The sequence below is a fragment of the Panthera tigris genome, chromosome D2, assembly GCF_018350195.1.
Source record: "Panthera tigris isolate Pti1 chromosome D2, P.tigris_Pti1_mat1.1, whole genome shotgun sequence".
In the NCBI taxonomy this organism is placed as follows: domain Eukaryota; kingdom Metazoa; phylum Chordata; class Mammalia; order Carnivora; family Felidae; genus Panthera; species Panthera tigris.
In genome coordinates, this window is record NC_056670.1 from 52,788,609 (window position 1) to 52,815,866 (window position 27,258).

Genomic DNA, 27,258 nt, shown 5'->3' on the forward strand with positions numbered 1-27,258 from the left:
GCTAGAATATCCATTGTGAGGACTACAGCAGAGGACTAAAGCAGAGATCCAAAGTGAGAAAAGGAAGTCACTTTCAGGAGTTGAATCACAGAATGTTCAAGTAAGAATGGCCATTAAAACTCTTGCACCATAGTCATGCCACATTATGGACGGCCAAATTGAAGCCCAAAGAAGTGACATGACTAGTCAAAGGTCCCTGAAGATGACAGATTGAGACCCAGATCTCGAGTTTCATAGTTCTAGTACACCACCCATCCCTCTGGCCTAGCCCTACCTCACCCCCAGCCAGTTCCCATGGGTGACTTATGTTGTTTGTCATGAGTATTTGTTTTTCATTAAAGATTTCCAGGGATGGAGACAATCATTGTCAATAACGATCTATTGCAAGTTACCGTGATATCAACAGCTTAATTCTTTTTGTCCAAGCAAATCTCTTTTCAGGTATTTTAAACCCTTTGACTTGCTGGCTATGCATTAACATGGAGAACCTTCCTTCTCTGGGTTTATGCTTCAGCATGGTCTCCAGGGAAAGCCTATTCTCTCACAAGGTAAGTCTCTTCCTGTCTCCAAACTTTCCTCACCAAACTTTTTCTGCACAACTGTCACATCAAACTTCCAAAGACCTTCCTCAAAAGCCTATACTACATAAACAAAAATTCTTTAGCCTGGCCATCAACCTTTTCCTCTGACCTGCTTTTCTTTCTTTCTTTTTCTTTTTCTTTTTCTTTCTTTCTTTCTTTCTTTCTTTCTTTCTTTCTTTCTTTTCTTTCTTTCTTTCATTCTTTCTTTTTAAAAAATTTTTTAAATGTTTATTTATTTTTGAGAGAGAGAGAGTGCAAGCTGGGGAGGGGCAGAGAGAAGGGGAGACACAGAATCTGAAGCAGGCTCCAGGCTCTAAGCTGTCAGCACAGAGCCCGATGCGGGGCTCAAACTCAGGAACCGTGAAATCATGACCCAAGCCAAAGTCGGAGGCTTAACTGACTGAGCCACGCAGGCAGCCCTCTGACCTGCTTTTTAAACATTATTTTTCAGACTTCATTCACCTCTGTGAGGCTCCTTTGTATTCTGGATTTCTATAACATATCACTTTATATTTTAATTTTTGAACCTTAAATAGCCGCCTATTTCTGTGACTACGTTATAAATTCATTTGGTGAGTGGAGAAGGATTCAAATATATTTTATTTTGATTCCTTAAACACTGAGAACTGGTTCTACCATGGGGAACTACCACATAAATATTCTTGGATTGATTGGAAAAATGAATGAAGGAATGAAGAGTTACCAAATCTGCCAAGTTTGTTATAAACTTAAAGGACTACTTCAGGGGCGCCTGGGTAGCTCAGTCGGTTGAACGTCTGACTTCGGCTCAGGTCATGATCTCGCGGTCTGTGAGTTTGAGCCCCTCATCGGGCTCTGTGCTGACAATTTGGAGCCTGGAGCCTGCTTTGGATTCTGTGTCTCCCTCTCTCTCTGTCCCTCCCCCGCTCAGGCTCTCTCTCTCTGTCAAAAATAAATAAACATTAAAAAAAATTAAACTTAAAGGACTACTTCATATTCATATTAAGTCCGAGTATAAGATATTAAGATTGATTCTTAAAAACAAATATGAATGGGGCATTGTGCCAGTAACACAAAGGCAGACAATAATAATGCTTTGTATTCGCACAGAACTTCTGTTTGCAAAGGTTTCTCAGTGCAGTATCTCTTTTCCCTTCTCACCATAAGCCTGGGTAATTAGCATGGAGGGATTATCATGTTGACTTGAAAAATGACAAATTTCTGTAAACCTCAAGTCCTCATCTATTTGGGGAACAATAACATTAGGGGAGTTGTGATGGTCAAATGTGAGACCACTTTGAGCAAACTTGCAAAGAATGGCCAGTGCTGTGCAGACGAAAGAACATGTTATGATCCCCCCGTTTGAAAGATGAAGCCCTTCAATGTACAATTGTTCAGTGTCTTCCAACCTAGAGATCCACGTTCAAAGTGAGGGACAGTTTACTCCATACATTTTGAACAACTGATCTCATGCCCCATATCTCTACCTACTGAACAAAAACAACAATAACAGACAAAGTTATCTCTCACAGTTATTTACAATGGCACCCAATAGGATGGTATGCATCTGGGTGAAAACGTGAGGTGGTAGCAAAGCCTGATTAGCACATCTGTTTTAATTTTAGCCATGCAGGACAACCATATAGCACAAATACAAAAATTAAAATTATAGCAAAACTACTTTGGAGACAGCAAAATGTTAAAAAAAAAAGGTTCTAAAGATAGTCAATTGATACATTCTTAGTAAGACAATAGTAAATAGGAAAATCTAGAAGATAGCAAAATTACAAAGCATAAACCTGTATACGATGCAGCCCCAGATCCCGAAGATGATAAATCTATATAGTAAAAATACGACTGGTTAAACCACAAGAGAAACACGGGCATTATAAAAGAGACATTGAAAAAGTTAATCAAATCCAATGCTAGGTAAGTGGTTTAGCAACACCAGAAAAACACCAAATTCAGACCCAAGTGACATGACCCTTTTGTAATTTATACCAATCTCACCGGTTATATGCAAAATGGCTCAAACATTTGTGATAATTGGCAGAAGCACCACACATTAAATAACTCAAATCCCTCTGGTCCGAAGGCAGCGAAGCATCTGAGAAGAGCTAGCTTCTCACCACCAAAGGAGGGCCTGGTGAAGTTACCATCATTTCATATTTTTAATAAAACGTGTACTTGTCTTATATCTGACTTAACTGGGACCAAGGCCAGAAAACCCAAGTTAATTTAGTCTGAGCCTGTGCAGGTCAGAGCTTGCAGTTCATGGTACATTATTTGTTTCTTTTGTGTGTGTGTTGGGGATGGGAGGCGGGGGATGCTTGCTGCCTCTTGTTATTTTGAGACCCATAACAGACAGTCTGCAGGGGTTTTCAAGGAGAGAAGGCCTCAGAGACAAGGCTGAAAACTGCATGTAACAATTTCTGGTTTTAATTCTTCTGGATGTTTCTGCTATATCACTAAGAAAAATGCTTATGCCAGTAAATTTTGAATAATTACCTCCAGGTAATTATTGAATGACTTCTTGCCAATGATAAATGGGCGTAACTCATTTTGACCCTCCCCACCCACATAGTTTTGATATGATTTTTTAACTACTCTGTGGGTTACCATTATGATTTAATCTAGTCTTTATTTCTGGATTCCTCACTTGATAAGACAAGGCTGCCACCGTGCCTACCCTTCCTCCACTCGCCTTCCTCCTTCTGCTTCTAGTCTCTATCTTCCATACTTTTACATTGCAATGGGCAATAACATTTACATTCTGTTCAGAGCTTTGGCTATAGGCGTCAAAGAAAAAAATCAAAAAACAATTAGTGCTAACAGTATAGCAGCCATATAAATACTGTTCTCTGCAGACGAAAGAGTCATGATTACATTTCCTTTGTTACACTTCCAGTTGTATGGTCCCCTCTGCCACTCAGCAGAGGGCATGCAGACGGGAGCTTTCGTAGTTTCTAGCCATTTGCTTAAAATAACGGCCACATACGACTTTATATCTGAACTATATCTTCTTTGCTCAGTATTTTGTTTTTCTTGGAATTTCAAATTGCCTTTTTTTTTCTTCTAGACAGAGGAAATCTCTGTTTTCTTCACAATATCTCTAATTTCTTCCAGGTTCTTATCCATGCTATACATTGCTTGGATTAATATATGTTTTAAAACCTATAAAGTTTCCTCTTAAACAAAATGAGGATGAGAGGAACCTTGAGTTTCTCAAGACCATATTCTGTCTTGAATTCTCTCACATAATTTACTCAATATGTTGAATACATTAGTAATTACAAGCATTTTTGTTATTTTTGCTTTGGTAACAAAAATCAGCTGCTGATATTATTGATATGTCAGCATTAAATTTTTCTCTCTTACCATCTTTGCTTTTCTCCTTCATTTCCTGTTACAATTTCTGGTGTATGCACAGAATCCCAATGCCAGGTATAGGCAAGTAATTCTCAGTATGGAGAACAACAGAAAGAAAAGTGTATTTGTTATCAATGCTTTTAGCACGAAAACAAAATACACATTATCTTAAGGAGTGGAGATTTTATGGCTCATTGCTACCTGACATCCTTGTTCCTGCTAAGGAAGTCAGTGGAGAAGGGAGTATTATTTTATATTTGGATGGACTGGAGTCAATACCATTCTAACAGATAGGTTGCCAACACTCTGTATTGACAGTCAAAAATTTATAAAATAGCTACTGGGAAGAGTTTTTGGATGGGAGCAAGAAAACCAAATTCTTCAAACTGTTAGTTGCCTTAATTATTAGTTACTAATTAATTGTTCTGCTGGTCATCACCAAAACATCACTGAAATAGTTCACTTGGCTCATCACTTTTGGCTTTTGAGAAACCAACTCCATTGCCAGGTGGCCATTCCAGTTCATTCTGCTTCAGAAGTTCTGCACCCTGTCTAGTTCCAGGTCTGCTGATGGACTTACCTTCCACTTCCCCACCAGAGGCAGCAATTTTGGAGAGGTATAGGTATGTTGTTCCAACGACATCATTTTTAGTCAGACGGTCCCTGTGTGAAAGAACAGGTTAAGGCTTCTACCTATGAAGATATAGCTTCACTTCAACAATAATAAGGTTGAGTTGGAAAAGACGCTAGACCTCAGAAATCATCCTGTCCAGCGGGCCTCAAGCTTTACTGTACTTTAAGAATTACTTGGAAACCCCAGCTCTCATCTCTTATCCAAGCTTTTGATTCAATAAAAGCAGGGGTGGAGAACAAGTAACCGCATTTACACAAGTATATATCTCAACTGATTCTGATATGGATTGTCCTCCAACTACCTATTGAGAAACATTAACTGGGCAATTCATTTCAGCTATGGAAACTGAGGTTTTTACAGACAGGTCAAGGGATTTGCCTATGGCCACTCAATACCTTTGTCATAAAATGAATGAAACAATTATAGGTACGTTATCTAATGGGTGTAATGTAATCACATTACATAGGATAAGTGTGTGTGTCTGATTTTATCATGTTCATACAGATTACTCTGATGGTTTAACAACTACAATGAATGGGTCTTTCACAGGGAGAACAATTCCCTTCCAATTCAGTTCAAATATTTATTGAGCACCTACTGTGTAACAGCTGAGGGCAGCTGAGGGCAGTCGCTTGCCTAGAACCTAAATCTTATTTGTATGGTAGGGACAAATAGTCCCACTACAAGTAAATACATTATTATTAATCTTTCCATGGATATCACAGAAAGTATGAAAGTCTAACCCATGAAGTGGCCTCTGGATGGGCCAACAGTAGGTGTAAAAAATGAGGTTTCTATGAATAACATCTCTGTGCTTAATTCAACCTATTCTTCCTTTTTTTTTATTTTAATGTTTATTTATTTATTTTTAGACAGAGAGAGAGGGAGGGAGAGAGACAGAGAGAGATTGGGAGGGGCAGAGAGAGGGAGAGAAAGAGAATCCCAAGCAGGGTCTGTACAGAGCCTGATGCAGGGCTCGAACTCACAAACCATGAGACCGTGACCTGAGTGGAAACTAAGAGTCAAATGTTTAACCAACTGAGCCACCCAGGTGCCCCATTTCAGGCTCTCCTTTATTCAATCTAATAGTATACCCACTCTGAAATCTAAGACCCCATGGGAGAGAGGAAAGGTTCAGTATTTGGGGGAAAGACAATACTACAATGTAATATTATTATACTGCATTATAGTAATGGTCTATGTTACATACAATCTTATACATTGTATAGTATAATAGTATTAGACTATAAAGAATGACTAACGAAACACAGTTTTCCTGAGAAGAAGTATTACTTAAGGATATTAAGTCACAAGCATGGTTCTTGAATCTTTTCTGTTCATCCAAAAGGATCTAGACTACATTTAAAGAACTCTTAGCTTCCCCCAAGTTGTGCAACTACCCTACAAAATATGTAACCTAAGATTTGGATCCAAGGATTCCTTAGTTAAACAGGGCCTGTCTCTGCATCCTAGTCTACACTATTGCTTTGGAGGGGGCAGATTAGTTCAGAAAGTAACCACATTTGCAGTGACCACAGACGACTCTGGGATGGCTCAATCCACAACCACTCACTGCAAAGCCAGTAAGCCAGAGTAGTCACCTGAACTCTATAGGTCCACATTCACATTCCTGAGAGTTCCTGAGGCCCATAGAACACATTCAGAATGTTGCCTGAGGGTCTCAAGTGCTAAAATCAAGTTTACACTCACTGGAAGGGGTTTTTTGTCTTCACGACCCTTCCATGACCCTGAATAAACTGTGATGTGGTCACTGAACAAAATGAAATTTACTACCTCCTCCCAAAGTGCCCTTTTGCCATAGCACTGGGAGGGTGCCAATGCAAAAGGCAAATACATTCTGTCAAAGGAAAAACTATGGGGACAGGCAGACAGGGCAGGGGCCCAACTCAGTCTCTAACTTTCTGAGTGACTGTGAGCAAGTTACCTGACCTCTCTGAGCCTTAGTATCTTCATCTGTAAAATGAACTGATAATAGTCTCCAACTGAAAAGGTTACTCTAAAGACTAAATGGGGGGTGCCTGGGTGGCTCAGTCGGTTAAGCGGCCGACTTCGGCTCAGGTCACGATCTCGCGGTCCGTGAGTTCGAGCCCCGCGTCGGGCTCTGGGCTGACTGCTCAGAGCCTGGAGCCTGTTTCACATTCTGTGTCTCCCTCTCTCTCTGACCCTCCCCCGTTCATGCTCTGTCTCTCTCTGTCTCAAAAATAAATGAACGTTAAAAAAGAAAAAATTAAAGACTAAATGGGATATTACAGTTAAGTCACATGGTACAGCACTTAGAGTGCTCAAAAAATGGTAGTTAACACCAGTATAAACGCTGATGATGAGGATGATGATGGTATTTGCCATTTTCAATCTCAAGGAGTTAAGGACTGCCAACTGAATGCCTCATCCAGCTAGAACATGCACAAGAATGGCCTTATTATGGTCAATCCCCGCTAGGAGGGTGATCTAGTTAAAATTCCATCAGAACCTCTCAATGAATTTTCTTTGCATTCAAACAGACAGGTAGCTTTCTCCATTTTCCTTTCTAACAATAACAGAGAATAGCTGTTGAAATGTTTTGGTGATTCTTCTCAAGCAATGGTTCATTCCATTTCTGAAGTCTATTTTGGACAGCCTAAACAGTATTTAAATCCTTGATTTCTTATCTTGGGGCGTTTTCAGATTATTTTCCCCTTCTTTGTTTACGAGCCAATGGAACGAAGATACACAAAGCTTTTCTGTAGCAATACCATTAATAATTTTTTTTTAAAAAGAAAACACCCAATTCCAGGAGCAGTTTATCACCTCCCTCTAGAAGAAAAAGAAACAGGCTGAAAGGAAGAGTTAGACCATCAGAGTAATGTTCTGCAATATCCAAGTGTTCAATTCTTTAATTCTGAATTAGACACAAATTTGTTTTTTAACTCACCAGTCATATATTGTTAGCTTTATTTTTTCACACATCGAAGGAAACTGTTAAAAAGAAACAGAACAAAGTAGTTGTTTCTCAACTTATTCAGTAACTATTAAAGCAAATAGTCTTATTTTTCTGCAAGAAAAAAACATCAAACCTTGATCTGAAGATTAATGACTTGGTTCCACTCAGGGTTTGCATTTTTCTCAATTATATTTGTGCAAACCTGTAAAATCATCAAAACAAAACAGTAGATATTCAAGATTCTAATTTCTATAAGTTCACATGTATGCATACTACATTTTGACTCTAGCAATCTATTTAGCCAGTTACATACTTAGTAGCCTGGTTAAAGTTTATTTCTCTTCTAACTATTAGGTAAAATATAACATGGGTTTAATATTAATCTTTGCTTCATCTATGCACTAAAAGTTGCTTTTCAATCGTCAGATTTCTAACATTGGATTAGGGTCATGTTGCAAGAGTTAATGTTTATTGAGCACTTACTGCATACTATCTAGTGAGCACCTCTTCATTAACATATGCACACAGATCTTTTGATCCTGCCCACAAGCCCCTCTCCCTGCTCCCCAAACCAGCTCCTGTTAGAACCAGTCACCACATCTCTCTTCCCCGGACATGCCTCACTCCTGGTACCACAGCTTTGTCCAGATGCTGATCTCCCCGGGGTGCCTGCCGTTGGCTCCTGTCTGATGCACACACCCTCTCCTGCCTCCTTACTTTCATGGCACCCCCTGTGTAGCAGTCTCAGTGAGCTCTCCAGGCATGCTTAAAGTCCAGACCCTACTCTGGTTCATAAAACCCTGCCTACCTTTCCCCACCCCAAATCTGACTTCAGCTCTTAGCTTCCCCCAGCTCACTGCACCCCAGCCACATGGGGTGTCTTTCACTGCAAATGTGTCTCCTCCTTGGGAGCCTTTACACCTGCTCTTCTCTCTTCCTGGAAGCCCCTGCCCTCCAGCAACCTAGCAAACCCACCTAGCTAACCTAGCAAAACCCACCTCCTCTCCCCAACCCCCAGCACCAATCACTCCTTGTCCTCCGCCCTCTTTTCTGCGTCATACATGGTATTATCTGAAATGATTCAGATACTTATTTGCTTGTTTATTGCTGTTCCTTCTGCTACAAGGGAAGTTCCATGAGAGCTGAATTCTCTATCCCTAGCACACGGGACAGTTTCCATATTTAATAGGCTCACAATAATTACTTACCTAATTAATTAACACTTTCAACAATCCTGTGGGATTATTATTATCTTGATTTATAGCTCAGGAAATTGAGACTGAGAGCTAAAGGAATTTGCCTTAATTGCCTCTGGAGTGGGCTCAAGTCTAAACGTAAATCTTGCGCCAGAACAGAGGGCTTTTCCACCGCCTCCCCCCCACCACGCACTGCCTCTCCTAGAAAGCAACACCTGGTCCATATGCGTGTGGTTGACCAAATCTTGCTTTCATAAGTAAATGGTTCGACTGTACAGAAGACGCTAGGTCTTCATGCCTATAACTAGGCATGGTGGTCTCGGATGTGCCTATACCAAGAGTCTCCCGGCTCATCCCAGTGGGTTGGGATGGAGCTCTCCTGCCTGCTCTCCAGTTCCGGTGGCTGGCTGGGGCCTGGGAAGTGAGAAGCATGTGGGGAGTGGGCAGCTGGGCGTCGGGGGGCTATCCCCAACATTTACTGAGGATTGTTGTTGCCAGAGAGGAAGCTTGCCTTAGACAAAGACAAGGTTTGGGTCTGAGAAGTAATCCAAATAATTCAGTGATAGTTTTCACATTCTATTCTTTCAAAAGACTGAATTTTCTAATTTGAGTCCTGCAAACTTTCCACTCCAAAATAAACCTGTGGAGAAGTCTGGCATGTTCCGACTCAAATAATCTGTGTTCCTGCAGACTTCCCAGATCATCAGGAGTCAGCTACTTTCACAAAGAATAAACAGGAATTCACTCCAAGGAAAGCACAGTGGTTTAAATATTTTTTCCTAGAGGCGTCTGCATTTAGATCACATACAAACCTTTTTCCCAGCAAAGGAAACTTCTACAAAAGGATCCACTAGGTTTTTTTTATCTGCATTGCCTCCGAATATTTCCTTTACCGTCTGTGAGAAGGCATCATCCACTAGAAAGCAACATGTCGCACAGCAGAGATTAAATTTGATTTTCTTAAAGGAACAGAAATCACTCAGCAAAATTAAAAATTTTCTCCTAAACATGAAGACAAGTTGCAATAAGAATTGTTCTCAAAAGTGGCAAGCAGGAGTAGCACTGTATTGCAGAAATTTTGTCTCAGCTAAGAGAAAAAAAAGTGTTCTCCCCACAAAGTTAAAAAAAAAAAAGAAAACAAGAGCACCTTGAAAAATAAACCAATAAATTATTATATTGAAAATCAGTCATCCATGAAGACAAAGTAGAATAAAGACAGTCCATCCATATAAGGTCAGAGGCAGTTCAAAAACTCATCCTGGTTTCAACTTGGAAATACGTTTTAGGTCAAAATAGTATAAGCCTAGTCTGACTTTTTCTGAGAAATCCAAGGAACTTTGGCATGATCACACATAACATAATCATAAATAACACATTTAAGCAACTATAAACACCATGTCTCTGTTTTAACAAACTAAGAAATGAATGGATATCAATTAAATAGTCCGTGTAGGCAGTATAATGTGAGGTTTAATTTATTTACTTCATTTAAGATATCTCTGAGCAGAAATGAGCATTATAGGATAAGCATTATAGGATGTTAAAAAAGAGAAGGGGCAGGTTCCCAGGGAAAGTAGCAAATCCTGAAGAGATCCATGGCTTGTACACAGAGTGCTATCTCCTGGGGACTTGGGAAGGGTTCCCATGTCCCAGGGCCCAGCGGGAAGCAGACAGGCTGGACAAGGCAGAAGGTTGCTGGGTCCTTGGCAATGACAAAGGAATGGCTGGGCCAGTGTCTATGAGTAAAATCACCATAAGTGATTCTCTTAAATGCATCCAATCTCTTGTTACACGTACCTTGCCACGCAATATTGCCAGATTTCTAGTTACTGGCACTAAACCATGTTTTGCTCAGCTATTTTTAATAATCCAATAACAAACACATTACTTGTTTCAAAAATGTCATATTCTCCCCTGTGATGAAAGGAGTCGGAAGTGCTGACTGCTGGCCACTCTTTTGTATCCTCTAGAATAAGAAGAAGATGGAGAACACAGATGGAACAGAATGGGCCAAACGCTCAGTTAGGAGCAAGGACCAATGACCAACTGGCTTCCCCATCAGCCTGCTCAGGAAGCTTTCAGTGGGGCCAGAATGAATGGAAAGAAGTCCACGAAGGCCTTCACAAAGAAAAATCAAGGATAGATAGCAACCAATCACTATTCAGAGCATGATGTTAGCACATGTGATTGTGCAGAAAACTGGTCATCCTGGGGAAGGACTGAATCCATACGTACTCTGGGGGATGTCCTCTGCTCGGTAGATTTTCAGCAAGAAGGTCACCCACCGGAGAGCGATGCCAGCAGGGAGTAGCAAATTACTCTCCACGTCATCACTGTCATTATCACGATCTCGTTTCTCAGCCTATTGGGGAAACATGATTATAAATGATACCCATAGACAAGCAGCACTTGGAAAGAGCCAAACTGATGCTTGTAAAATGAAACCAATTGGAACTGTTTCCATTAGGATTTCCTGTGCTTCAGGCTTAAGAGTTCAGCCACCAATTCCATGTCAAAATTAGTCTGCATAATCAAAGCTCGTATGTCTCTTCCACAAGAAAATAACGTGACCTTTTGTAATTTTATGAGCACTAAATAGGAGAAAAAAAGAGAGACAGTTCCTGAAGTTTTGTCAATTTCTCTTGGGTACTACCTGTCTCCCAGTTTGCTGTCTAGTTTCCTAGAATGACAACTATCCCTTTAGGTAGCAATGCCTGGTTTTGCAAGTGAGCCATACTTTATAGGTCAAATGATGCAAGGGACTCTTGAAAACACACATATCTTTACTAAATGAAAAATCCACTCCTGGGCACCAGGAAGGAGTCCAAGTGAGCTGGAATAATAGTTCTACCATGGAGAAAAGAACAACTTCCAAAAAATAGGAGGAACTGGAAGGTTGGGGTTATTGATTGGAAGTTGTGTTGCATTTCACAACTACTGACTCCCACTTGCTTAGCTCTTGGCCCTCCCTTTTTAGTGAAAACATGTAAAAGGTATAGAATGTAAGGGCTCACAGGAGGCTCATCTCCGGTTCCCAGGATGAACATGCTGACTTTCATGTAACCTTTAGCTCCTGAGCTGGCATCTTCGGGGTCATTGAGAAGAAGCCATTTTCTCATGATAGCATGACCTAAAATAAAGAAGGATTAAAAGGACAGGGACACACTACAGATAAGTTGACAGGTCTGTGATTTCATCTGCTATAAGACAAACAATTTTCTCTGAAATATCATAATGACACCAAATTTGCCAGATGAGTCTCTAGATTGATGTCCTCTGCTTTGCACTGACTAGCCCCCAACCCTGATCCTGCCCTGGTGTGACTCAAGACTCTGTCTAAGCTCTATTAACTGTTTTTATAATTTGATTTTGATAAGATCAAAATACTGTCACAAAACAGAGAAATTACCTACTTGTGAATGTTAGGATAATTACTATCAGATTAAAAAAGATGTCCATATTAAGCTGCTATTACTCATTCCTAAGTATACTTCCCCCTCCTCAATCAAGAAAACATTTTTATTATTCCCTTTTTGATCCCTCAGATTTTCTTGATTCCCAGAATGTTCAGGTTCACGGGGAAAAAAAATATTACTTACCAGGTTCATCATAAATGAATCCAACATCAATCTGGGAAAAAATAATTTAAAATAGTTCAAATAGATTTTAAAATCAGTTTAGTCATTTCAAAGAAACCATAATTGTTATATTAAAAATGTTTTTAATGTTTTTTTTTTTATTTTTGAGAGAGAGAGAGAGTGTAAGCAGGGGAGGGGCAGAGAAAGAGGGAGACATAGGATCTGAAGCAGGCTCCAGGCTCTGAGCTGTCAGCACAGAGCCCAATGCAGGGCTCGAACTCACGACGAACCATGAGATCATGACCTGAGCCAAAGTCCCACACTTAACCGACTGAGCCACCCAGGTGCCCCATTATTATATATTAAATATAAGACTCTTGACAAGACTTTGGTTTCTTTGAGAACATTTCCTTCTTACCCTCTCCATACCTCCAGTGCCCTGCCTGACCCTCAATCAATCATTTTGAATGAATGAACTAACTAGTCTTAGAACTGGAAGGGACCGTGGAAGTAGGATAACCAGTATGTCCTGGTTTGCTTGGGACTTTTCCCCAAGCACAGAAAGTCTCACATTCTGTGAAATCCCTCAGTCCTGGGCAAACCTGGACTTTGGTTACCCTATGAGAAGTCACCTGTCCACTATTCCTCTTCCTATCCAATATTCCTATCCAATATTCCTCTTCCTCTCCTCTGGCTAATGCTAATGCTAATGCTAATGCTAATATTAATATAACCATCAGTTGGGCACTTCAATGTGCCAAACAGTGTACTAGTCTTCACATTGACTCCTTTTAACAGAGAAAACTAAGGATCAGTTGGCATGTGGCTAGTTGGTGGCAGACAGGTATGAACACATTCAGGCCTGATACAAATCATTCTCTAGGACTTCTAATGACTGGGAGCCCTGAGAGGCTTTGAGAGGTAGTCCATTCCACGCAGAATTACTGAGAAGCACCCACCAAATATTTCTCTTTAATTCCAAGATGGGTTACTTGGAAAAGCACCCCGATTCTCTTTCCTGGTTTGCTTGCCTTTCATATTCAAGATTTACAATAATTGGCTTTGTAGATGGAGCTCTGGGGCTGCCGGTAATTGGAGCTGGGTGATGGGCTTCTTGCCATCAACAAGCACCCTTTCCCTCTGCAGCCCTGCACTGGCTTCCATCCACAGCTGGAGTGCTGGCAAGGGCCCTCATGTGGCAGCTTTCAGGCATTTGCTTTAAGGTATCGCAAGTGTTGTACTTGGAAGTTGACTAGACCCAGGCCAGAGGACACTCAGCTGGTTTCTGGCCCCTGGGGCATTTGTGTCCTGCTGGCATACCAGCCCTCAGCAAAGACCGTGACATGAATCCCTCACAGGTAACTTTTAAGATCACCCAGGTGGACAGCCGGATATGTGGCCAGGAACCTGATGCCTCATTACGAGAGTGCCCATCTAAGTTGAATGAAACAGACTGTTGGCACTCACCTTAAATTCCCCCATCAGACAGTCTGCCCGCAAAGAATGGGAATTATAAACCTGAAAGAAAGAAGAGCCATGAGAAGCTTATCGGCTTTATCCGGCAGTTAGAGAGCACCACCTTCCTACTCCGGAGCCCCCTTACCCGAATGCTGATGATCTCATCCATCAGTTCAGAAGGAGTTATGTGGACATTGTAGAAAAATAACTGTCAAAACAAAAGAGAAAAATGTTTGAACGTTTACAGGGTTGGACTCAGGTTTAGTGTGATCTAATGCTATAATTTGAGGGCCCTCCTAAGAAATTATAAAAACATAACCCCAAATAGGTGTGACCATGAGAACACATTGCATGGGCCTTCAGAAAGACCCATAAGCTTAAGCTTCTTGAGCTTCATGGCAAACTCACCTTTGCATGTCAGAAAAAGGAAAAAGGGTTAAGTAACAACGGTAGTGTTTATGTAATGAAACAGAATCGTTCTTTTGGGGCCAGAAACATACTAGCTCACATAAAGATCTAAGGTTATTGCATGTTGCAATCCCACTAAAATGGGTGCTTAGGGCTTGCATGACCTGGAAAGTTGAGCTGAATTCCCTACAATTGTCCTGAATTTCTACAATGTCTACAATTGTCCTGAAAAAAGTTCTTTTTTAGCTTTTTTAAAAGACAACTAGGATCCACTCAAGGATTGTACATTACATTTGGTTGTTGTGTCTTTTTAGTTTCCTTTTATATAGAACTGTACTCCTGCCTATTTTTGTGGTTTATTTTTTCTATCAAGATCAGTTGTCTTATAAACTGACAACTTAGAACTGTCTTATAAAATATCCCACACTCTGGATTTGCATGAATATTTCCTCGCTGTTAGATTCAAATTGGTCATTTGACAAGAAATAACACAGGTGATGTTGATACTTCCATTATATCACATCAGGACACACACTTCAGTTCGTCCCATTATCAGTGATACCAAGTTTAATCACTTGGTTAAGAAGATGTAGGTAAACTAGGGATTTTTTTTTAGTAAAATTCTTTTATTGATTCCTGAATTGGTCTGCTTGGAGCCTCAGGTATTTGATCTTTTCCCTTTTGCCCAGAGTTCTCATCTCAAAAAAATTCATTATAATGGGAAATTCTAAGGTGGAGATTCTTGCTAGGCTCCTGAGAATGTGGCTGAGTAAATATTTATCCTGCCTGTGAATGCATTACACCTTAGGTGTCCAGTCACCCGTCGCCTGCCCTCCCTGCAGTCTGGTCTTCTTCACAGTGAACCTCTTTCCCAAAGTCCACTTTCCTGAAGTGCTCAGTGCACACCCATGTCTCATGTCTGCTTTGACACTACTTAGCTGCATGCTGGTGTCTACAGTACATCCAAGGAAGAGAAGTGACAAGCAAGAACATAGGTCTTCTGTGAATGAAGGTAGGGCCAGCTTGAACATAGGGGAAGAAACTAGAACACAGGACAGAAACAACTGGTTCCTTTTACACATAGGGGTATGGAAAAGAACAAAAGTGGAGCTGAGGCTAGGTCTGGAAGCTGTGGGGAGGGATCTCAGGGGAACGGGGATAGGAAACCCTGGAAAGAAGGTCTGGGCTCACAGAACGGGCAATGGGACGCACGCCTGAAGAATCTCCGAAATGAATCTCCTCAGAGCAAGGCTGGGCTTGGAAAAGTCTCCAAGCTTATCATTTCTCTTCACAGCCCTGATCGTGGGGTTTGTGCTACCTGAGATGACTATCAAGGTATTCAGTGTTTTTGAGGAGTGTTCCAGAAGAGGTCAACAGAAGGACTATGTTCTCGATATTCAGGGACAAGAAAAACCTTTTGGCTCCTAACTGCTTTCCTTTAACATGTATTATTTTTCTAGCCACGTAGGTTTTGACATCTTTAAAAAGCCAGCCATGGTTGTCCCTGTGAAAACTGTAACATCTGCCTTAGAGCTGGGACTGAAACTCGGTATTTTTTTCTTTCATGGGCGTCCAACATCAACTGGTCTTAATTGTGAAAATGTGCTGGGCATGCTGTTTTAAAAGTAACAAAGCAATCACAGAAACGACTCAGTCACATGGACTCATCCCTCAGACACGCCCTGCTGATTAGAAAGAGCAAAGGCAGATGTAGGTGACTTCACGGGCTCCATCTTAAGGGGTACAAGGATCCGTCAGGAGAGGCGCCATGGGGAAGTGGTCGTAAAAACGCCAGCAAGACCCCGGCAGCTCTGAGAACCAATGATGAAGCAGGACATGTGGTTTCAAGACCCAGTGGTCCTTAGAATGTTTAACGCAGGAAACTTTCATTGTCTTTACCAGATCTTTGTCCACGAGTCCCCCTCCCACACGGAACAGGAGAGAGAACGCTGGGAGGTGCATATAAGTAGAACAGACTCTGAGCAGAAACATGCATTATGCCCATTTACCTCATCAAAAAATGGGTTGTTCCCTCTCTTGATTCTCGTTCGGTGTGTCTGGCCACAGACGTGGACCTTGACCACGGGCCTTATATTGTTGCCACTTAACTGCCGGCCCTCAATCACCCGGACACGGATCTGGAAGCACAGAAGGGGTGTCGTTACTGATCCTTCCCCAGTAAGGAGTCCTCGGATCCCCGTCAGCTCGCCTGCCTGTAAGGACCGCTGAAAGTAGGCCAGGGCAGCTTTGCCACACACTGGCGTGCATGGACTGGGGTGGCCCCCATGCTCATTCCCAAGGTGGAACTGGGTTCCAGAAACTGAGAGCAGTAGTGGGACTGGAATAGTCCAGTAGTGGGACTGGCCCTGGGAAAGGGCGGGACAGGGCAGAGGCCGCTGCTCCAACCCCAGCCTCCTCCCTGGTCTGCCTGAGCCTGGGATGCATTAACTCACTCCACGGCTGTCCGCCATTCAGGTGCCTAGAGCTACGAAAATGCAATACTGTGATTCTCTTCTCTCCTACCACCAAAGGGAAGGAGCGGTATAGTTTTATTTCTCTGACGAGCCTCATCTGGCTTGACTACGTCTACTTCTGCATGCAGAACAGAGACGGACAGGTCTTCTTTTCGGGTTTACGCCCTGATGTCCCTTTTTGCTAGCTGAGCTGCTGCCCATAGCAATGGGTCTCTCCCGGAACACCGCGACTAACAGAAGCTAGACAATACGGCAGTAAAACAAATGTGGGGTGCGCTGGCTGTTCCTACCTGGAAGTCCTGGGGCTTGTTGGACAGCATCCGACGGCTCTTCTTTCCTTTCGTGAGCCTCCGGGCAAGCTGAGCCTCCGACACCAGCCCACCTGCCCCCTTGGGCCCAGGGGTCCTGACTGTATTGTCCAATCTGTCTTCATCACCTCCATCTTCCTCCTCTTCTCCTAAAACACCAAAAAGGAATGCCGTCAGAGATGGCCCTCACACTGTAAATGTCTGAACTCAGGTTTCCTGGACTCTGAGAGTTTTCAGTGTTCCTGAGGCAGGTGGTGAAGGAGTTGCTCCTTTGGTGACACTTATTTGGGATGTGCTGACTTGGATACAGTTTCTTAGGAAAATGTGTTCATGGGGCATCAGGGCGCTCATTCGGGCTGTATTCAGAGTGGCCAAGAGAACACCAGAGACCAAGGGGAGAGTGATAGAAGTCTCAGTCAGACCTAGCCAGAAATCACCCTGTTCTGATCTGGGAACCCCGCCTGAGGTCAAGGGACCTTTCTGCAGTTAGGACCCAGAGGTGGGAAAATGCCGGGGGAAACCGGAACTTTACACAGGAGACATCAACTCCAGTTTTCTTGCCAAGCAGACCAAGGTGGTCTCATGCTCTCCCTTTGCCCACCTAGTCTGTCACTTCCACACACATCTGTCTCCTCATTATCCCCCTAGCTTCCCTTCATACTCGGGGCCGGGCGGGGGAGGTGCTTCCTGATTGACATAGTGAGAGCCTACTTCCTTCTGATTCTTTGGAAAACACCCCAAGCGTCCCTCACTCTCTTGAGTACCTCCAGAGGATCCTTCCCAACGGGGCCTCCCCTCTGCCTTCACACAGGCACAGATCTTTCTCTCCTTAAAAATAAAAAAAAAAAACAAAAACAAAAAACTAATTTCTGCCTACTATGTCTCCCCTTTCTTTTATTCACAGACTCTTTTAGATTCGTTGACAAATTTCAGTTTTTCTTATCTTAACAGACAAAAAGTGTGAACTCCTGCTAACCTGTGCAGTATAATTTAAGAGATCCTAGAAGACTAACTTGTCCAAAAAGTACCGGCATTTGCACTCCCTACCTTTGGATTCTGAAACTCCTCCTTTACAATGCGAAATCATGCAAGAGACTGAATTTCCATGCGAACACGTCTGTCAGTCACTCACATGATAGTATGAATTAGTTCAATCAAACTGCCATGTAGCACAGCTCTTAAAACTTGGGCTCTGGAGTCATATGGCTTAAGTTCAAATCCCAATTTTCAGCTATGTGAGTCTGGGTAAGTTTTATAATTTCTGTTTTAGTTTTCTCATTTGTAATAAGGGAGAAATAATAGTATTTACCACAGTGTTATTGTAAAGAAAATTAATGTATATGCAAACCTTCAACATGGTGTCTGGCAAAAAGCCAGCCTATAAATTCATCTTTTTTTTTTTTTTAACTTTTGTTGATGAATCAGTTTTTGTAGGAGCGCAGGATTCTAGAACACTTCCTGGAGAGCAGTCATGAGGTGGGGTGAGGGCTAGAACAGTCAGTAGGCAGCACAGGGGAGGGGGGCTCAGCGTGAGGAAGGGGCAGTTACAAGGAAGTAAAAGCCCCCCACCCACACCACATACTGCTTCAGAGCTCAGCCCAGAATGAACCCTCCTCCTCACCACCCCTCATTCACGCTTCGCCTATCCACCAACTTCTGTCTATGAATGTCAACCATGACCTCTTCTCACTAAGCTCAGGACCCTTTTCTGAGTCCTCACATTCCACTTAACATGGCCTTGGGCACTGGGACCCACACACACTTCTTTGCATCATGCCACTCTCTTCCTGGCACTATGACTGAACCTTCTCAGGTTCTGCATGGTCCCCTTTTCATGTCCTACTCCCCAAGTGTGACTTCCCCCTCTGTTCCTCAGCCCTCTGAGGTCTGCCCTGACACCCTCTGGATCTACACTTTGGAGTCATAGCCCCTCAGAGCGTTAGGCTAGAGGGGCCTCAGAGGTCCCGGGTTGGGCGTGCCTCTCCCCACGGTGTGCAGACGAGACAACTAAAGTCTGGAAAGGTGAACGAGCTGTGAGGTCATTGGGAGCTGAGCTGAAATGAGCACCCGGGTGTTCACCCTACCTCAATGGCTTAAGACTGGGTCTAAAACCAGGCTGTGGGTGAAGGAGCTGTGGTCCACCTGGTTCCTCAGCACCTCTGTCAGGACACCAGGATACCCCAGAGAGGCTGAAGGCAGGGAAGGGCTACCTTTTCCCTCTGCAAGGTAACCTGGGTCTCGTTTTCCCCATCCCTGAAGAGGCTTCAGAAGCAAGGCTTGCCTGCCACCCATCTCTGGGAGCCCGGGTCTCAAAATGTCCCTCTCATTCTTCACCAAGTGAGCTCCTCAACTCCCTCAAGCCCCACCAAGTGAGCTCCTCAACTCCCTCAAGCCCCAGGTGAATACCCTGTCTCTGGACAGCACCACACATCGTCCTAGCCAGGGGCTTGGTGAATGCAGAATGAATGAGGGGACATGGGCCCCTGCCTTCCCGAGTTCCTGAGCAATTTGCACAAGTGGCAGCACAGCTCTCAGGAAAAGCGCCTGGACACTAGAAGGTGCTCCTCCGACCTTTGCTCCAGCCTCAGGAGAACCCAGAAGGCCAGCCCCACCCCTCCCCCCGCTGCAACCTGTTCTGGACTGGGCAGTGGCTGGGCTGGATCCTCTGACAACTAAGACAAACTCCCTTCCATCGTCCTGGGCCTAAGCAAGGCTTCCTCCCTGCTGTGGTCTGTTCCATTCGGGGTTGGTGGTTATGTATGGTGGCAAGCAGGAGAAGGAGGGGTAAGTTGTACCCCTTTGCAGTGCTGGACTCTGTACAAGTCCTCATTAAACTCTTGATGGATGCTTTAGAAAGACAGCAGGCAATGAAGAGCCAGTTTCTTCTAGGAAATACCTTCTGCTATTCTGATGTTAGGCTCAGCGATGCGTCAGAGGAAACCAGCCGAAGTCATGGCTACAGCCAGCATCTCTGTGTAGAACAGAAGGATACTGGAGCAGGAAATCGCCCCATTAGGTGGCAGGAAGTTGCACGGGGTTAAACAATACCACCCTATGTGTTCCACAAACAGTGAGGGGGGCCCTTTAGGCCCTGCCAGGCACACCCTTCTGTGCAAGCTGTTTTGTTACCAAATGTGAGTGGTTGTGTGGGCATGCGCCATCACTGAGACCCAGGCATGCATCCGATGCACGGGCAAGTGGACCTACAAAGGATGACCCTTCATGACCACAGAGGGCAACACTGAGTTGGGAACCGTTGATCAAACAGAAAGCTGCTGCGTGTATCTATTTGCTTGTTTTTGCTGGTTAGCACGAAGAACCGCAAACTGGGTGGCTGAAAACAAGAGAAATATATTCTCTCACAGTTCCAAACTCTAGAAGGAAGGTGTTGGCAGGACCATGGTCCCTCAGGGCCACCACCCCATCTAATCCTCTTCCATTCCTTGATGAAGAGTCCTTTCCAGAATAGTTTATGTTTCTTTGGATGGGGGGGAGGGGAGGAGGTGTCACAGTGACCCAGTTTTTCCAGAATTTTGTAATATTTTGTAATGTTAATTTTGTAAATATTAATTTTATAATTAATTTTGTAATTTTAATTTTGTAATTTTGTGAAATTTTGTAATATTAATTTTAGACAAAAGTCCCTTCCTTGCCTCTTAGTTGGTGGCCCGTGGCAATCCTCGGCATTCCTTGGCTTGTGGCCGCATCCTTCCAACCTCTGCGTGTGTCATCACATGGCCTTCTCCCCTGTGTGTCCATGTATCTTCTCTTTTTGTAAGGGTACCCATCACTGGATTTAAGGCCCACCCCACCCCAGCACGACTTCCTCTTAGCTAATTACACCTGCAAAGATCCCATTTCCAAATAAGGTCACCTTCTGAGGGTCCGTGTAGGAACTGGGCAGTGGGGACACTATTCAACTCATTCTAGAGGCCATTTTTTGTATCTTTCCAGTGCGTTCCATCTATTGCTCCAGTCCACAGTCTGCAGCCACACGGGCAGCCCCAATCTATGGACATCACCCCCTCCCGTCCTCCTTCATTGCGTTCACACCCTTTTCTCCTAATCTGAGCTGGAGTCTGTGATCTAACACTGCCATCTCTCTTCTCTGTGCTCCTCAACCCCTTCCCTTCTCTCACTTATTGTGCTCACCTGGTTCATTCAACCTCCCCTTGCTCCACGCCTTCACCCAGGGAGCTGCATATGGCTGAACACTCACCTTCCTGACTATTCCCACTTAAATGTCATGATCACACCCCCAAAGTGGACTCGCAGGACTCCCTGGCCATCTATCATACTTCCAAGGCATCTATTCACAGTTTTCCTGGACCCTGGTCTGAGAAGGCCACTAATTAGCCAACAAGGTCAAATCACTTTACCTTTCTGAACTCCCACCTTTTTTGCACCTTGAAAGCTTCTAACACCCTCTTGTATCCTTCTCACTGCCAGCTCATGACCTTGCTTATTTCATGGACAAAACAGGCAATCAGAAGAGAATATCCTCATCGTCCCATGCCAAGGCAACCTTCCTACCCGCACCTGCTGTCTGCCTCCTCTCTTGCTACAATCATTGAACTGTCTGTGCTCCCAACCTGAGGTCAATCTTTCCACATGTGCATACATCTCCTCTCCTCCACCTACCCATGGATTTTGCTTCTGCAATTTCTGCCTCTGTATGTACTCCTCAGTCTTCTCCCTCTCAGCTACATCATTCCCATCAAGATATAAATGTGCTGAAATACTGCCCACAATAAAAACAAACCAAAATCTGTCCTTGATTCCATAGCGCCCTCTATAGTTACTATTTTTCTGCTCTCCTTATCTGTCACTTTGGCAGTGAAAACCTCTACACAATTTCTTTATATGAACACCATCCTGCCTCTCCAACAATTGCCATGCCACTCAGTCAAATCCTGCCAAGCTTTTGAGTGCAGCCAACACTGGCCTGTCTCCTTTCTGAATGTCAGTAACCCTCTATGTGACTCACCCTTGGTTATAAGTGAGCTTCAATGAACACTTAGGAATGGCTCTCCATTGCAATTCCAGCAGCTCAACAAAACACGTCTCCATAATTCCTGAGATGTAATGTTGGCCTCTCTTCAGAAGCTCAGTTGCAATATTCCTGCCAACTGCCCCTGTGTGTCATCACTTGTGATAGTGACACTTCCCTGGAGGGCATCTGTTTGTCCACCCAGTGCTGAAGAGTTGGCAGCCCCTAGGGGACCTTAGGATACAGTCAAGTTTGCCTCCGGCATGCCCAGCTGTGCCCTTCCCTAGCAGGGATCAGCTTCTCTCCCTCCACCAAGCTCCCATGCTATCCTACTCTAGCACTTACCCTTTCTGAGCGTAAGAGAATGAGCTATCAGTCACTCAGATGGCACCAGCTATGCAAGCCAGCCTTTCCCTGCCATCGCTCTCATCCTGTTAGAGCTTCCCAATGAAGGCAATTCCTAGGAATGGCTGAAGAAGACAGACACTTGCCCAGTCGCCACTGGTTTTCTCCTGGCTTGAAATACAGACCCCGTCCCCTGGCCAGCAGGCCTCCAAACACTGTTCCACGCCTCTCATCTTTCCACCTAGGCTCTAACTGGGCCACCATTCCATCTAATCTTCTCCCATTCCTTGATGGGAGTCCTTTCTGGAATATTTTATGCCTTTTCTTTTTCTTTCTTTCTTTCTTTCTTTCTTTTCTTTTTCTTTTTTCTTTTCTTTTTTTTTTTTTTTTGTCACAGCAACTCTGTTTCTCTAGAGTCCTAGAATGCCAATCTCTGCCTGTGATATTAATTTTGCTTCTAATGACAAAATTTTGTTAAGTGGTTAAGGCAGAACTTAATTACCTTGGGCCAAAGGTCACTGCTAAGTCAGCACAAAGGGCTGGTATAATATCATCAGTGTAAGTTAAAAACGTACAAAGCAGAATGGGAGAGAGGACGTCTTTAAACATGAAAACATTTTGGAGATAACATGCTGATTTAGCTGCGATGTTGAATAGTAACTTTTCTGGGTTTCTAACCCGAGAGAAGTTATATAAATACACATCTGCACTCAACCATAAGCACTTCATTACCCTCCACCCCGATTCTTGGGTAAACAGCACTATATGTGCACCACGAATTTTCTGGAATGGTTCTAATGCGTAGCCCAGAGCACAGGTGTCATGGAAGAACCTCTAACCATACAGTAATGCAAAGAGAGGTTTGCAGGGTAATCTTGGCAGCAACTGCTTGAATTAACTGACCTGTGATCCAGTCTAGGAAACGTTGCCCAAAAAGCTCCGGCTGCATCTGGGCAAGATACTGTTAACGAGGTAAAATGCTCAACTCTGGGACTTCTTACAGTGAGTTCCCAACTCTGCTCTCATCAGGATCTCCTGGAAGTTTCTACCAACTGCACAGATTGCAGGGGGTCCCCTCCAGACCAGCTAAATCACACTCTCTGGGAGTCGGTGACAGAAGTCTGCACATTTAAAGATCTCCCTTGATGATTTTCCCTGTGTCTAAAGTTTAAGAACCCCTTGTTTATTATGATCACTTTGGCTTTCTGAAATAACTTGGAAGAAAGATAGGCCTAATACAATCAGTTTGCTGGACAAAGTCAAATAGAGGCCAATCCTGGAAAGAGTGCCTCCAACAATCCTCTAGCAAACTGGTAATTTTCCAGTTCAGTTCTGACGAAGTCAGTCCCTTCTTCACCATGCTCCATGGATCCCCATGATGTGTCCCAGAACAAATGTCTCGGCTTGGCATTCCCAGCCCCTGGGAACACACTGCCTTTTGACTACATCTCTGAATGAATTTGTCCCTTTTGTCTATTCACTAGTATTCCCCCAAAATGCCCTTCTTGAAAGGAAACATTTAAACAATATCCATTGCCCATCCATCATTCACTTACTCAACCAACCAAGCATTTAGTGAGCAATCATGACTTAGTGGTAGGCGCTAAGAATACACAGTTGAAATCGATAGCTGAAAAAGTACTTTCTCTAAAAAAATTATGTTCCATGTAATAATTTGCTTAATCCTCTGTTGGGGAATTTATTCAGCTCTGACCTATACTTATTCATGTTTATATCTTACCTTTTTACTGAAATGCAAGCTCCTGGGTGGCAAACCATGACTTTATCACCTCTGTACACCTCAGGTGTCAGTAAATGTTTTCTAAACTGGATTGAATTTATTTAATGTTCATTTATTTATTTTTGAGAGAGAGAGTATATGTCAGGAAGGGGCAGAGAAAGGCAGACACACACACAGAATGTGAAGCAGGATCCAGGCTCCAAGCTGTCAGCACAGAGCCTGAGACAGGGCTTGAACACACGAACCGTGAGATCATGACCTGAGCCGAAGTCACAGTGCTTAGCTGACTGAGCCACCCAGGTGCCCCCAAACTGGACTGAATTTAATCTTAAGCACAGTGACTTTAGTATTTGTGGAAAAAAATAAATTCGAAGTGGCAATGCCTAATGATAAATGAGTTTTTGCCCTTCTGTTGTTGAACACAGCACAAATTTAACAGATGGCTCTTCAAAAATAGATGTGAGATTTTAAAAATAGTTCATTCCGGCAACAAGAATGTAGGCTCCATTCAAACTAACTGACATCTGATGAATCAAGTTGGGAAGGTAACAGATTTTTGGGAAGTCAAGCCTGAAGTCTGGGTCATCCCACCCCTCTGTCACAGGAACAGTCTTAGAGGTAGGTCAATGAAACAAATAACTTTGATACTACACACGTTCAGTCAAACCATCAATGCCCTGGGTCTGTAATCTTTGTCATCCTGATATAAGAGTTCCAGAAATGCATTCCTTAAAAACAAAACCCTTAGCTATACCACCAAAGACACGATCCAAAAAAGAAATAATTGATAAGCTGGACTTCATTAAAATTAAAAACTTCTGCTCTGCAAAAGACAATGTGAAGATAATAAGACAAGCCACAGACTGGCAGAAAGTATTTGTAAAAGACACAATCGATAAAGGACGATTATCCTTTATATATACAAAATAAACAAGAATTCTTAAAGCTCAACAAGAAAAAAACAACTTGATTAAAAAAATGGGCCAAAGACCTAAACAGACAGCTCACCAGAGATACAGATACACAGATAGCAGATAAGAATATGAAAAGAGGCTCCAAATCCGATGTCATCAGGAAATACAAGTTGAGACAATGAGATGCCACTACACACCTATTTAAATGGTCAAAATCCGGGACATTGCCAATACCAAATGCTGGCGAGGATGTGGAATGACAGAACTCTCATACGTTGCTGGTAGGAATGCAAAATGATACAGTCACTTAAAAAAAATTTTTTTTTAACGTTTATTTATTTTTGAGACAGAGAGAGACAGAGCATGAATGGGGGAGGGTCAGAGAGAGGGAGACACAGAATCTGAAACAGGCTCCAGGCTCTGAGCTGTCAGCACAGAGCCCGACGCGGGGCTCGAACTCATGGACCGCAAGATCATGACCTGAGCTGAAGTCGGCCACTTAACCGACTGAGCCACCCAGGCGCCCCGATACAGTCACTTTATAAGACTGGGGGCTTCCTGCAAAGCTAAGCATACTCGTACCGTGTGATCCAGCAATCATGCTCCTTGGTCTTTACCCAAAGGAGTTGAAACTGTATGTCTACACAAACCCACACACGGATGTTTAGAGCAATTTTATTCATATTGCCAAACTTGGAAGCAACCAAGATGTTCTTCAGAAGGTGAACGGATAAATAAACCATGGTGTACCCAGACAATGAAGTGAGCTATCAGCCCATGAAAAGACATGGGGAATCATAAATGCATATTGCTAAGTGAAAGAAGCCAATCTGAAAAGTCTACATACTACGCGATTCCAGCTCAAGGACAATCTAGAAAAGGCAAAACTATGGAGACAATGAAAAGATCAGGGGTTACCAAAGGTTGGGCAGGTGGATGAATATGCAAAGCACAGAGGATTTTAGGGCACTGAAAATACTCTGTATGATATTATAATGATGAATGTATGTCATTATACACTTGTCCAAACCCATCAAATATGCACCACCAAGAATGAACTCTAAGGGATACTATGGACTTTGGGTGACTATGATGTCACATATGTTCACTGTGAGCCACATAGGTTCTTCCTTTGTAAAACAAAATGTCATCATTCTGATGAGTGACATTGATGACGGGGAAGGCCATGTATGTGTGGGGCAGGGTGTGTATCTGAAATCTCTGTTATCTTCCTCTCAATATTGTGGTAAACCTAAAACTGCTCTAAAAGAAAACAAGTCCTTAACACACACACACACACACACACACACACACACACACACCTCCTATATCCAATTCCTGGGATCTGTGGTCAAATTAGTTTCTTCAATTTCCAGCGGTGAATCTTCCTGAAAATCTTCACTTTTGTGTTCTATCATTAGTGTTTCAAATTTCTTCTATGCAAGACTCACTATGTGGTTGGTAATCTTTACAAACGATATTGGTAATCATGAACAGTGTTTATTTCAGGAGGGTGGGAGTGTGGAAGATGTGCATTCTGTGTTTTATATTTTTGCAATGTTTACGTTTTTACAAATGGGTATTGCTTTCGTACTCAAAAAGAAGATCAACAAGTTCAAATCTTTTTTAAAATTTGTAAAGATCTATATAAATTAGAGGAAGCCGACCCATTACTTTTACATGGAATGGTAAAGTTTTTTAAAAGAGTTAATTAAAAGGAAGGGAAAAAAAATTCTGGGCCAGATGTTCTGTTTTGGTTATTAAAGTATGTGGCAGCAGAAGGTGTGGCTCTCTCACCATTATTTCTCTGCCTCATATTTCTTTGTCTTATCTTCCCCCCAAGACTGCAAGTTGTTGGGTTTTTTCCCCCTAGTGTCTTCCCTAGCACAGAGTTGTAGTGAATACTCAAAGATATCTTTGCTTAGTTGAATTGAATTGTCTTATTAAGACAAAAAAAGGTTTTCCCTTGAAACATCCAAATAATCCAAGATATTGAAAGATTTTCTTAAATGTTGAAGAAAAGATTCTTTCAGCGGGATTATGAAGCCATCATTCAGAATGTCACCCTTAAAACTGTTTTTTGTTTTTTGGGCTTTTTTAAGAAAGAAAGAAGGAGAGTGGGGTAGGGACAGAGGGCGAGAGAGAGAGAGAGAGAGAGAGAGAGAGAATCCCAAGCAGACTCCATGCTCATCACAGAGCCCAGTGCAGGGCTGGATCCCATGACCCTGGGATCATGATCTGAGCGGAAATCAAGAGTTGGACATTCAACTGACTGAGCCACCCAGGCACCCCAGAATGTCCCCCTTGACCCAACTTTGGTGAATAGTCATCTTATACAACAA

At 42.9% G+C, this 27,258-nt stretch overlaps 1 protein-coding gene across 1 annotated transcript in view; it reads right to left on the bottom strand.

Moving 5' to 3' along the window:
* Nucleotides 1-27,258, bottom strand: part of MYOF (myoferlin) — a 162,239-nt gene that overhangs the window by 77,916 nt on the left and 57,065 nt on the right. The window contains 12 exon segments of the mRNA XM_007080098.3: nt 2,360-2,398; nt 4,510-4,592; nt 7,496-7,539; nt 7,638-7,706; nt 9,513-9,616; nt 10,936-11,062; nt 11,715-11,830; nt 12,300-12,330; nt 13,746-13,796; nt 13,882-13,944; nt 16,154-16,282; nt 16,909-17,075. Of these exon segments, the coding sequence (XP_007080160.2) occupies nt 2,360-2,398; nt 4,510-4,592; nt 7,496-7,539; nt 7,638-7,706; nt 9,513-9,616; nt 10,936-11,062; nt 11,715-11,830; nt 12,300-12,330; nt 13,746-13,796; nt 13,882-13,944; nt 16,154-16,282; nt 16,909-17,075 (1,023 nt within the window).